The 14041-nt window shown below is 35.9% G+C and overlaps 1 protein-coding gene across 1 annotated transcript in view; it reads left to right on the top strand.

Annotated features, from left to right (window-relative positions):
• Positions 1 to 14041, top strand: part of Mctp1 (multiple C2 domains, transmembrane 1) — a 541169-nt gene that overhangs the window by 22091 nt on the left and 505037 nt on the right. The window contains exon 2 of the mRNA XM_013022079.1: positions 427 to 432. Within this exon, the coding sequence (XP_012877533.1) occupies positions 427 to 432 (6 nt within the window). The remainder of the gene's footprint in view (positions 1 to 426; positions 433 to 14041) is intronic.

Raw genomic sequence — 14041 nt, 5'->3', positions numbered from 1 at the left:
CCTGTTTGATCGTGGTGTATGATTTTTTGGATGAATTGTTGAAGTCGATTGGCCAAATTTTGTTGAGAAGTTTTGCATCAATGTTCATCAAAGAAATGGGTCTATAGTTCTTTCTTTGATGAGTCCCTGCCTGGTTTTGGGATGAGGGTTATGATGGCTTCATAGAATGTGTTCGGTAGTGAGCTTATGAGGAAATATTTTTTAAAAAATGTTATGGAGATTGTTGTCTATTAAGTAATTAGACCTTAAATGACAACTTTATGAAAGCTCAGGGGATGGATTCTAGCAACTGTGAAATTGTACCCACTGTGTTCAAATCAGGCCTGCCAAACTCTACCTTATCTTTCCCAGCCAATTCCTACAATAACCTGTACCTCTGCAAAATGGGTTTCTGAAGCACGGGAGCTTTCCTGATACCTGGTATAGAAAATAGTATTTAACAGACATTCTCGGAAGTCATGCCCAGATCATAGGGTATAAACAACTTACATTTTCTCTATTTTCTATGATTAAAAAATGTGTCCTGCCAGGTGCCGGTGACTCACACCTGTAATCCTGGCTACTCAGGAGGCTGGGATCTGAGGATTACAGTTCAAAGCCAGCCCAGACAGGAACATCCCTGAGACTCTTATCTCCAGTTTAACCTACAGAAAACCAGAAGTGCAAATGTGGCTCAAGTGGTAGAGTCCTAGCCGTGAGCTGAAGAGCTCAGGGAAAGTGCCCAGGCCCAGAGTTCAAGACCCACAACCAAAAAAACCAAAACAAAATATGTCCTATGCAGTCTTTTGTTTGTTTGGTTTGGTTTTTATGTAGCATTATATTGTCAGAATTAACTTTTAACCAAATACTATATTCCTCAAACAAAGGATTTAAGGATAAGTCTGGGTTTTAGGAAGCTAATGAATGTGGTATATAACTGTATACAAGCAAAAATTACACATCAGTTCTCAAGACAGGAAGATCATGACTTGTAATTCATAGAGTCCAGAATCCTCAATCAGTACCCTTCTGATAAAAAGAAGACTTAGTAGTAATATTTATAAAAAAGGATTTAGCAAAAATTTTGCTAAAATTAAAACTTAAGACACTAAATTTTCAACTATGACCTTGTATATCTCATTTAGGCTTTTGTAGGCTATGTGGGCTAATTTGTTTTTTACTATTAGTTAGACAAGGCGGTTTTAATTCAACATGGTAGTTTATGAATACAATGTATCATGACCACAAATTTCAGTGTTTCAAGGCAAAAACTCTACATTGGTCTCCAAAGAAGGGTGTAGATATGTCCCAAAATGAAAAGGAACCCATGGCCCAGAGTATTTATTGGAAAGGCCTAAGAACTCTAATTTGATTACAATTCAAATTTCTTGTCAATATCCAGTTCTGTTCTGGTAGTTTCTTTTTCCTTCATATATATTTTTATATAAAGACTGCTGTGTAAGGCTGAACCACTGAGAATCAGGATTCTTTCTCCAGAAGACATGATATCTAGTGATAGTTTTAACTAATGATCTTCCTCAGTGGTTATAGATTCTGGGGTCCAAAGGCTTTTCCCGATAAAGTTCTTCCCCTTGGTTTGGATAGATGGTGTCTGCACGCGCGCGCACACACACACACACACACAGTATATCTTTTGTGTATAAAAGAAACATCATTTAATAGTAAATAGTACTTCATAACAAACAAGGCTGAATTACTTCCTTTATGTAAACTATTAGTCCATTGGTCTAGTTTGAACTAGCAATAAACATGAATGAGCCTTTGCCTTACCAGCTGCTTCTTTCAACAATTTAATGGCTATCTTAGAAATAGGAAATATAGATTCCAAGGTTTGTTTATAGAGACCTTTGTTAAAATTAGAAGGCAGGTCTCAAAACTGAGTGGTGAAGGACCTATGGAGCACGAATCTGTGCTATGTGGTTTGGACCTTGCAAATAGAAAATCAATTACGTTCTCTAAGATAAATTAATTATGGGCCTAAACCCCAAGCTCCTTGCCCATAAGACTGATTCTCTGCTTGAAGCAGAAGCTTAAGGGAAGGGAACTATATGATGAGGTGCACTGTGAACCCCAGCTGGAGAATGATTTCTTGGTGTCCTGGAAACTAGAAGGCTGCTTAGCTGCTGGGGTTGTCTATGCAGGCCTTCCAGCTAGGACAGGCTCAGGAACTGAAGAAAAACTGGATAGTTCTACCATGGTAGTAGGAACATTTGAGAAGTGGGAAGGGATGTAGAAATTTTATGAGATATGTAGAGTAGAGCCAGACATCAGGGATTATCTGGTTATTTTGCAAGTCAGGGGAGCTCAGTTATTTTCTGGATTAACCTTCAAATGACAGAGTACTTCTGGAGGCTCAATGTCATGAGGTCTCTTTGTCTCCATTCCTTCCCAACTACCACTTTCTTTCCTTCCTTATAGGCAAAAAGCATTTGCCTATTAACCACTTGTCTCTCTGATAGTGACCTCAACTGTGTGTGTGTGTGTGTTTGTATGTGTGTGTGTACAATAGGGAAAGAGAGGGAGGAGGAGGGGGAGAGGGAAAGGGGGAGGGAAAGGAAAGACAGAGGCAGAGATAAGCTGCTGTTCTGGGGAAACACACCACTAATAGATACTTTTCTAATAAGCTTCTATATCCTCACCAGTTCAGGAAGTCAGGGCTGCCTGTACTTCACAGATAACATTTTCATAATGCTTAATTTTCCTACATGCAGAATTTTGCTCTGTGGTATCGTATCTTCTAGTAGAGGTTTAAAAAATGTTATTTATAGTTTCCTCTACTTCATATATGCCCTAACATGGTAAATACATTATAAATGTGAAGCAAATTGAAGAATAAATACATGGTTTTCAATTGATGAAAGAAAAGGTTTACTTTTTAAAAATTATACTTTATCTTTAAGTAGTTATACAAAGAAGTTATCATTCAACAGATCTGCTTATAATTACAGTGAATTTTGACATAAATAACTTGCATAGTTTTTATATTTATTGAACAGATTTACTAATTTAATCTTACTGAGATTCTGTCTCAAGGACCTAATTGGCCATAATTTTTCATGTTTATAAATGTTTGAGTTAATGTACTTCTTATATTCCTGAGAATTCCTCCGATTGTGTCAACTATTTACAGAGACTAAGCTGGGCACTGGTGGCACATGCCTGTAATCCTAACTACTTAGAAGGCTGAGATCTGAGGGATCTTAGGTCAAAGCCAGCTTGGGTCAGAAAGTTTGTGAGACTCTTATCTCCAATAAAGTACTCAGAAAAAGCCAGAAGTGATGCTGTGGCCAGCAAAAAATAAATAAAACCACCCCTACCCCCAAAAACCAAGACCCCAAACAAATTATTTACAAGGACATTATTTTTCAATGTTTATTTACAGAGATAATCAATTTCTCAAATATAGGTGTTCTAAATTGATTCCTGACCTTCTAGGCACACAGCCATCCATGCAATACTCCTCTTGGATTTTTGCCAAGAAATTACTCAAGAGATTTTAACTAATTGTTAGTGTTTTATGTTATTTATATGTTTATTCTTATGTCTCATTTCTTATTACCTGTTAAAAATATATGTAATGCTAAAAAAAATCCCAATACCTTGTTGTTGTTATTGTTGTTGTGGGACTTGAACTCTGGGCCTGGGTGCTGTCCCTCAGCTCTTCAGCTCATGGCTAGCGCTCTACCACTTGAGCCACAGTGCCACTTCAGGTAATCCTTAGAACTCAGCCTCCTGAGTAGCTAGGATTACAGGTGTGAGCCTCTAGTGCCAGTCTTCCCAGTACTTTTCAAAATAGCTTGACCTGTAGGAGGCCCAGGTCTTGGAGTTGCAATTAGGAGGCACCTACTTTCCTTAACCATTTCGTATTCAAATTAACTATGCATTCCTACAAGATTGGATTTTAGGGTTCATTTTCAAGAGCTAGTTTCTCTTCATTAAGATAATCCTGTGAAAGTAAAGGAGCAGGCAGAGACTTTGTGAGGATTGACTCAGTGGAAACTTTCATATTCTGCCCACATCACCTTTATTCAGGACACACTCGTTCCTTGGTTTCTGTTGCATGGACAGGAAAGCAGTGTCCTTCCAAGATCAATTCATGGCTGATGAGGCTTTATAAAGACCCACCTCTTGCCTTGATGTGGGATTATGACAGTCCTAGCTCTACAATTCCTGGCAGGATTGACAGAGGACTCATCTGATACCATATGCTGGGTCACTTTCTCCTGTGACTCATCTTGTTCTTTCCTCTCTTAATGTGTATCTCCTGAGGCACCCTACCCTGCAACCTTCCCCTCGCCCCCATAAGCTGCAATGCAATTTGCAGAGAATATTTGCATGGAACTCAACCTGAAGACACCATTGTTGAATTTCTTAAAGTTAACAATTTTGAGGAGTTGAATGACAAGGAAGTTTCACAGTAGCATTGCACTGAGGCCTAGTCTCCCCCAAGGGAAGACAGAGACACAGATGTGCCAGAGAAGTTGAGCATTAGGTGGCACCAGAGGACAGCAAAGTTAAAAGGAGGATGCAAATCCAACCCCCCAAAATATCATTTACTATGAAAAAGTTTATGTTTTTATATAAGCGTTAAGAAAATATCATCAAACATTACGTCTTTTTTTGCAGCTATGAAGGCACATTGTGGCCTGGAGATTCTTACGGTGTAGAACATTAGTATAAAAGGACCTAGTTATTTCCTTGCACACAATAGCTCATTGCAAAGACCAGGAAATTATCTGAAGCTATCAAATGGAAGAATCTGGTAAATTAAGGGAATGGTTGATATTCTGTTATTATGGCTTATAGTGCTACTTCTTTATGTGGGTAAATGACTTCTCTCTTTCTTTTTCTTGCTCTCTCCCTTCTTTCTTTCTCTCTCCTGAATATTTGTTATTTCTTTCAGTTTTTTAGCATAAATTAATTGGACAAAATAATGGGTTTCATTGTTTTTGTATGCAATATACCTTGATCAGATTTGCTCTTCCAGTACCTTCTTTGGTCACCCTTACTTGTCTTCCCCTGATCACTTTAATATTTTGTGTCTTTAAAAAAAATCTAGACCTTTACATATGAAAGAAAACTTATCTTCCTTAGATCTGTCTTATTTTGCTTAAAATAATGACCCCTATATCCATCCATTCTCCTACAAGTGACATAATTTCATTCTTTTATTATGGCTGAATAATTCTGCATGTGTATGTAGACTACGTTTTCTTTGTTTATCTGATGATGGAAAACCAGGCTGACTCCATAACTTGGGTTATTGTGGATAGTAATTTTATGGTTAGGTACTTATATACTTTTTCATTTATTTTTTATTTTAAGGTAGTGCTATTATAAATATGGTGGTTAGGTATCCCTATTGTATGCTGTCTTTGATTCCTTTGGGCACTTACCCAGGAATGTATGACCAGATCTTATGGTAGTTTTATTTTTACATTTCTAAGAAGCATCCATACTAATTTCCATAGTGGCTGCACTAATTTCCATTCTCACCAATAGCATGTAAGTCTTCCTCCTCTGTTCCTCCCTCAACCTATTCTCTCCAGTATTTGTTGTTTGCTTCTTTATGGTTGCTGAGGGGAGATGGAATATGATTTTCATTTCCTTTGTGGTTAAGGATTTCAAACATCTCTTCATGTATTTATTGATTTTTTGTACTTCCTTTGAAAAATTTTCAGTTCATTTTCCATTTATTGATTAGGTTGAGTTTTTTAAGCAGTTTTGAGGTTTTTATAAAAATTTCTGGATACGAATCCCATAAGAGATGAATAGCTTGCAAACTTTTTGTCCCATTCCATAGGCTTTTTGCTCTGGTAATTATTTTCTTTGCTGTGCAGAAGCTTTTTAATTTGATGCAATCACATTTATCAGTTCTTGCTTCTATTTCCCGAACAATTGATGTCCTATTCAGAAATTTAAATGACCTCCCAAACAGTACATTTTCTTGATGCATAACAGCTTCTTGGTTATGTATCAAAAAAATTCATGAGCCAATGAATAAAGGTGAACGTTGGATGCAAATTCTGGATTTTTCCTGTCTTCTGAAGAATATTTTTCTGGACATTTTCCTTACTATATATTCTAATTAGTAGAATTTACCACAGAAAGGTTTTTCTAATCTAATGAGACTTCTTGTTCTTTCTTCCTTTCCTCTCTCCTTTTGCATCTTAGTCTTACTTTCCTTCTTTCCTAAGAAGTATCAAATGAAAAATCAAGAAAGAAAGCAAGGGAATAAGTGTGAAAAATAATTTTAACCAAGGTTCTCTCCATTTAACTGCCTCATGATGTGATCAGGTGTGGGTGTTAACCAAGAAATTATCTGACCCTGTATTTCAAAGCATCTGATAATTCTGAGTAGGCATTAGTCTTCCAGGCTATAGTGAATCACCATATCCAGCATTGGTGTAGGACTGTCAACGCCTTAGTGTAGACATGTACAGACCACTTAGAGAGGGCAACCTGGAAGACTGTCAGAATCACTGACCTGTAAGAATCCTGGACCTGTAATCTCATAGTTTTATGGAGCATATGACTGATGCACTCGGGGACCAACTTGGATTTTTGTTGCCACTCAGTTGTTTCTGAGTAGAAAGCTTTGTTGTCTTTTTTAAATCCCATTTCATTTTCAGCCTTATTACATAGCCAGAAATGTAAGAATACTAAGAATGCCCACTCTTCACGATTTAAAAAAAATTCTATCAGTTCTTTAAAAGTTTGGATATTTAAAATTTCTCTAGCTTTTCTTTTTTTCCTTCAACCTGTATAACTTAATAAGGGCTAGTTAGGTCTCAGGCATTGGGCTAGTGCTGGGGTGGGAGGTTACAGTGCTGAGAAAGAAGTTACTGAAGTGGTCTCCTCAAAAGTGAATACAAGGGTTTCTGACTCAGCTAATAATCTCCTGTAGTCCTTTGTAGTTTGGAAGAGAATGTGGCTTTCAAACTTTTATGACCACATACATGGTAGGAAACATGGTATGCATCAGGTTATATATCCACATATTTAAAAACAAAATATAAATAAAATGGAACACGTGGAAGGCCAGGCATCCACGCTTGAGATCCTAGGTATTGGAGCTATATACGTGTGCAAAGCTCAGTCTGAGACCCTATCTGAAAAGCAAACTGAAAGCAAGAAGACTGGGGACATATAGAGTACTTGCCTAGCAACTGTGAGGCCCTGAGTGTAACATGCAGTACTGCCAATACCATAACAAACCAAATCAAAACAAAAATTTCAAGATAATCCCTGATGTTTTTCTATGTCACTTTTTAAATCATTGCACAATGGTCTTCACTGGTTTTAATGACTCATTACTCACTATTGGGTTATAACTCACAATTTGAAATTTTCTGGTATCAATTTTTAATCTTTAATTAAAAATTTAAATTTAATTGCTATGCAAATTGGTGCAATAATGCTTCAATATGGTAGCAGACTCAACCAATCACTAAGCTGATGGGTATCAGCACTGAAGCCCAGAAAATGTTTTCTGTCTAGCCTCTAGGGTTTCATTATAGTACATAGAAATAATTACTTGGCAATTACTACGTGCAGAGGTTTTAAGCTCTGTTTTCATTCTTTTGATTTCTTATTTTTTTCACCATTACTTTGTCTTTTCTGATATTTTGAACCTCTTGTCTGTCATAGTGTCAATGTCTTCATTTAATAATAGCCAAACATGGCTCAACATGAAGACATACAGGAAGGAAGCAAAGTTAATTTTACTTGAGTTTAAGTAAGACATTTGTAAATGACTAGAAAAACAAAAGGCTTTATTAATTTTATTAAACTTGTAGATAAGGTGTAGATTCTTGAGTCATCTCACTGGGCTACAATTCTGGCTCCTAATCAATTGCTGTGTGACCCTTGATAAGATATTTAACTTGGGTAAGATACTTACATATATTGAGATACTCTGTTCTTGCATTTAGAAATTTAGATAATTATTTCTCATATAAAGTACTTAGTGGCTGGGCATAGTAAGACCTCAACAGATATTGACACTATATTTAGTACTATCAATGCCATGGCCATTTTTGGTTAACTTTATAGGTGACTTATAGAGAAATACCAGTGGAAAGTTTACAACCTTGAATATGATGTTGATATAAATAGGTAAGAAATGTGTTTAAAGTTCTATTAGTCTATTATGAATGAAATGCTTCGGTAGTTTGTAGCTTGGAACACTGTTATTGACATTATTTTATTGACTATATTTTCATCAGGAATAGTAAAATTCCTTGAGGGAATTTAAAAATGACTTTGGTAAACATTTCTTTGGTAATAATTTATTTGGTCCCATAAAAATTAATGTGAAAATATTTTGTGTCCTAGACAAGTGTATTTAGCAATCATGAAAATTATAAACTGAGCAAAAGATGACAACAACCTAGGATATTAGATTATACTTCTACAACTAACAACCTTGTCATTTCCTCTCATTCTTGATGCTAGATTTATGAAATGAAAACACTTCTTTCAGAATCTTGAATAGTCTTTTCTTTTTATGCTAGAATGGTTTTGCATATTTGTTATCCTAGTACTTACATCTTTATTTCATTTTAATGATGCATCCTGGAGACATAAAGGGATGTGTGTGTGTATGTGTGTGTGTGGATGTGTCTGTGTATATTATGTATTCTTCCTCTCTTTAATAACTCATTTTCATTGGAAAAGAGCAGAGATAGAGAGATAGAGATACACTGTGCGGGTTGCCATTATGAGTATATAATGCCATGTTTATGTTGGCAGCAAATTGCTTCATGCATCTTGGTTAGCTATCTTTTAAACTTGAGCTTGTATATGTCATAACTTTCCCTTTTTCATATTTCAAATGGGCTTATTCAATTTACTGTGATCAGAACTAACTCTTCAAGTTAGTGCTAATCCTTTGTTTAGTAATATTCTTATAAAGTATGCATAAAATTGGTATTCTATGTATGAATATAAAGGGATGCCTCAGAAATAAAGTTTTGGTTCTAGAAAGGGCAGATTCAGGCACACAGAATTAAGAGAATTTATCTTATGTGTTCTAATTCTGTCTTAGTTTCTTGTATATTTTACAAGTTACTTTATCATTTGCTGTACTTACTGTGTACTGTATACTGCACTAGCTGCTGGTTTTCATTTTCCACATAGAAAGTATCATTTTAAAGTGATTTATATGCTAGTGAGCACTGTAACATGGTCATTGACTTTAAAAAGTAAATCTATACCAAGAATATTCACAAAATGACCTTACATGTGTATTCTGCCTAGATTGCTTCTACATCACTAAATGGGCAGCTTGCCAGATTATTGAATGAATTGAGCCATATTTCCTATAGTTCTTAAACCATGAGAATTAAATTAGCCCTGTTGATATTATAAGGTCATATGATTTCAACTTTTTCATCTCATTATTTCTCAGAATAAAGGAGAAAAATGTGAGAAGTCGGACTGTAATTATATGTGGGGAAAAATAGAAATGGAATTCCTATGTCGAAAAATGAACTTTACAACTTTGGTGTGGGGGGGAGGTAGCGGGGAGGATTAGGTGGGGGGGGGCAGGGGGGAGGATGGGTAGGGATGGGAAGGGGAAACAAAGGAGGAGGCTACAATGCTTGATAAGAAATGTACTCATTTTCTTGCCCATGTAATTGTAACCCTTCTGTACAGTATTTTCACAATAAAAAAATAAAAATATAAATAAAAAATAAAAAGCATGGAAATGTTAAGGTGACTCCTAAATGCAGACTGTGTGTTGAGATCACTGATCTATTACTTAGGGAAGGAAAAATACAAGTTAAAAAACAGGAAGGGACTTCTATTCATTTTTTTATTAGAAAATTTACTTTAGACAACATGTATTGGCAAGCTGTCTTGTCTTTGAAATGACTGTCAACCTTTTCAAAAGCTAAATTTGGCTCTTGGTAACCCAATGACCCAGAATTGCCTTTCTCAATGGCCTGACAACCATCTCTGACATTTAGCCAACAAAGAAGATACCCTATGTCTTCTGGTTTGGGTGGGAGGGTAGGGGCCTAACTTCGGTAGAGTCTAGCTTAAATCTATCCCTGTTGATCAGGTATGAGAAGTTAATTTTTTCCTTTGGGTGCAGTCAATGGGTTAGCACAAACTATCAGGCAACACTAGGATGAATCATTCATGAGAAATTGTAGGAGCAACTCCACTATGTAGGATTAGAGGTATTGTTTATATTGAGAGTATGTACACAATGGGTTATATCGGCTTGGTCCAATAAGAGAATGAGATTGTCTCCTGTTTTTGCAACTTCTTAGTAGACTGCCAGGGATGTGTATCACATTCCTCTTTGATACTTACTCAATAATTAATTGTTTTCTTTCCCTCCCTACTTGGTGGAGAGGTTTTCTGGGAAACCATGTGGAAAATTGTGTTTTAAATTATGTTTCCTCAATACTTACTAGCTATATAACTTTGGTTAAAACTCTCTTTGCATTCATATTCCTCATCTATTAATTGTGAATAATAGTGGAATTTGTTACTATCATTACTTCTGAGCTTATTTTGAGGATTAAATGACTAACGATATGAAAATAGCTTTGAATAGGGTCAGTCTCTAGTAGACACCATTATTATTACCTATAAGTAGAAATTCAAAGTGCTTCCTGGTATTATTATTAGAAATAATTATAACCTTGTTTATCTCCAGACAGTATCTTGCTTCCTTTTCAAGCATTGCTTAAGTCATCACCCACCTACTTTAGGTTTCCTGTAGCTTCTGAGATCACAAGTACGTGCTACCCTACCCAGGGAGTCCTTAAACCATGATTCTCCTCTATTCAGCCTCCTAAGTAGCTAGTATTAGAGTAGTGAGCCACAGGCACTTAGAGGACATATAAATATTTGTGTATAGGTTTTTTTTCTCTAGACTAGATACCTAGGAGCAGAATTGTTGATTTATATGGTAAGTATACATTTAACTTTATTAATATCCAAATCTATTTCCAAAACGTCTGTTCAATTTTGTACTGAATAAGAATTGAATAAGAATTCTGGCTCCTTTGTTTGTCCATTTAAAATATTAACCATTTTAATAGGCTTATAATGATAACTTATTGTAAATTCTTATGACTTCTAGTCCACTTCCTCCTCACCCCTCAAGTTGGGGACTCTATTCTTGCTGGCTCCTCAGCTTACTATGGCCTTTGCTCCACTGCAGTGTATTGCTCTGGGTTGCAGGAAGTTCAGATCTTATTGTTTCCCTTCTTTCTAGAATCACAGCTGTATGCTGGGATAGAAAACATTGGAAATATATTTTTCTTTTACTGTTCTGTTGTTCTTGTTCTGTTGTAAATAAGCCTGTTATTTCTAATTCGTGAGGATTTTATATGAATTTGATGTATGCATTATTTTTATAGTCTTTTATTACTGTATCATCCATCCATAGAGAAATCCCTGTCAAAGTAAAATTGCCCTTGAATTTATATTCATAAGGGGAGGCCATGGTTTTTCCTAGTTCTTGGGTTCATATTCATTTATTCACATGTATTTCACAGTGGAGGTTCTAATTTTGACATGAACTTGAATGACTTCTTTGTGAAGGTGGCATTTTAGGATTAGATAGGTACAAACACACTTGTTGCAGCATAATTGTCATACAATAACTTGAACATGTTAACAGTGTGCAGATTGATGAGTCTTGAAATATATTCATCCATGTAAAATCATTATTAAGCAATTGAAAAGGTTCCTTGTGTCCTTTTGTAACCCCTCTGTAGCTCTACCCTTCCCTACATGACCATTGATGTGATTTATGTCACCACCACCATCTTCTAGCATTGTACATATGTGACATCATGAAGTACATATTATTTTTAAGGGTGGTCTGAATTTTTTTCTGTCAGTAAAATGATTCTTAAGATATATTTGTGATACTGTTTTATCCTTGGTGCTGGTGAGTACTATTCTGTTGTACAGATCCACTTCAATTTGTTCATCCATTCACCTTGTCTTTAGTGGTTAGTGGGTTGTTTCTACTTTCGTGACATTTCAGATTTACAGAAGTAAAGCTTATTATTTCTCCCAGTACAATATTCTCTCTTGCTTCTCACAACTTAGCCAGTTAAGGACTTGTTGAAAAACTGGCTTTTAAAGGATGTAACCATCAGACTATTTCCAGATTCTTCTAATTAAGTTTCCCAATGACAGGAGTTCGCCTAGCACATTTTCTCTTTGTTCTTCCTTACCCATCGTCAGCAAAGCCTCTCAAGAAATAAGTGAGAAACAGAAAAGGCAAAAAGGCGAAGAATAAGGTAATAAATTAGAAAAATTGATCTTTTGTTAGTTAGAAGATGAATCTATTCATTTCTTAAATGAGATTTGCCTCAGGCTTATGAAATTTAAATGTGCCAAGGCCATTCATGTGAATGAAATGATTAAAAATATTTCTCTGAGGTCTTTCTTCTCACCAAGCCTTTGTGTAGGCGTTTGATTCATAAAGGTGTTGATGTGCCTTACATCTTCTACTCAGTTTATATTTTTATTTTCCCTGTCTATTTTCACACACCGAGAGACTGTAGTTCAATGTTTCCTTTTTTGGTTAAGGATGTAACTTCCTAGCTTTTCAGACTATTTGGCTTTGCAGACCTATGCTTTAAATCTCCTCTAGGAGGGGAAGTGACTCATTTCTATAGAGTAGCATGTAGGTGTGTGATGAATGTGGCTGCCAAGTAGAAATAGACTAGAATGCCATGGAAATAGGAGCTTTACAGCTACTAAAATCAGAAGGATTTCAATTTTCTGTGGGATTTAAAGTGGAGGAAGATAACTTGAAGAGTTTGCAAAGGCTCTGTGTTCTGCAGGAGAACTTGGGCAAATTAAAGTGTTATCTAACTCTACTAAATCACCCACAGCCAAATGCAAAAATAATTGGTTATTTGAGATGCTTTACCCTGTAAAATATTCCTGGGATTCATTGAACTAGAGCTGCATGATACCCTGGGTGTAGTGTAGGCCTGATCGTAGAGTGCCTCTCAAATAATTTCTGTTGCAAGTTCACGGGAATCTCCCAAGTCAGTGTGTTTTCCAGGCTGCCATGATAGAAGGAAATGAAGTGAGTTGTACAGTTATCTTTCTCAGCAGACTTCTTAATGTTCCCCAAATAATGGAGTTATCCTCATTTTGGAGACCACAAGAAGTTGGGCTGCATGTGCATTGTCCTACAAAGCTTATGTCATGGTGTGAAACGCAGAATGCCTTTTTACTGTCAGTGTTGGTAGGCATAAATCACACAGGGCTAAGCTCATTAAATATCTAAGGTGATGAGAAATGGTGGAAGGTATCTGGCTAATTAGTTGTTATTTTTTACTACTAAAGCCACATTCTAGTAGTCACTGTTATACCTAGAGCAGCACCTTTATTAACATATTCTTAGGGGAACCTCACAAAACTAGGCAAATTAAAATCCAGTGCTGTTAAAATTCTTCTTTGAGGTTTGATTGTAAAGCTATTTGTGGTTTTTGCACATTTCAACTCATAGAAAAAGCACAGCACCTTGATTTTTAAAAAACCTGTTGCATCATTATTTTATTTGGATCATTGTTTTAATGTTCAGTATTATATTCCAGAACTTCCTTGGCTTTGTGAATGTGAAGTCAATAACAAAGTACTACAGAAGAGAGAAATGAAAAATAAAACCATCTGGTTGATTTTAAATAAAATGTGGTGAATAGTATTCACAGTATTAAATATGCTACCTTGATGTTTTCTATGTGTTTCTTCAGTGAAGATGGAAATATAAGTAGTATGGAGGTTACTCAAAAGACTCCACATAGAGCTCCCCTATGACCCAGCAATTCCACTTTTGGGCATTTACCCAAATGTTTACAAACAAGACCACACTAAAGCTACCAGCACAACTATGTTTATTGCAGCATTATTTACTATATCTAAGATATGGAACCAACCCAGATGCCCCTTAGTAGATGAATGGATCAAGAAAATGTGGTATATATACACAATGGAATTCTATGCCTCCATCAGAAAGAATGACATTGCCCCATTTGTTAGGAAATGG

Source organism: Dipodomys ordii, unplaced genomic scaffold (genome assembly GCF_000151885.1).
Source record: "Dipodomys ordii isolate 6190 unplaced genomic scaffold, Dord_2.0 Scaffold59, whole genome shotgun sequence".
NCBI classification, from domain to species: domain Eukaryota; kingdom Metazoa; phylum Chordata; class Mammalia; order Rodentia; family Heteromyidae; genus Dipodomys; species Dipodomys ordii.
Note: the sequence above shows the minus strand (reverse complement) of the source record. Positions and strands in the feature narration are given on the sequence as shown.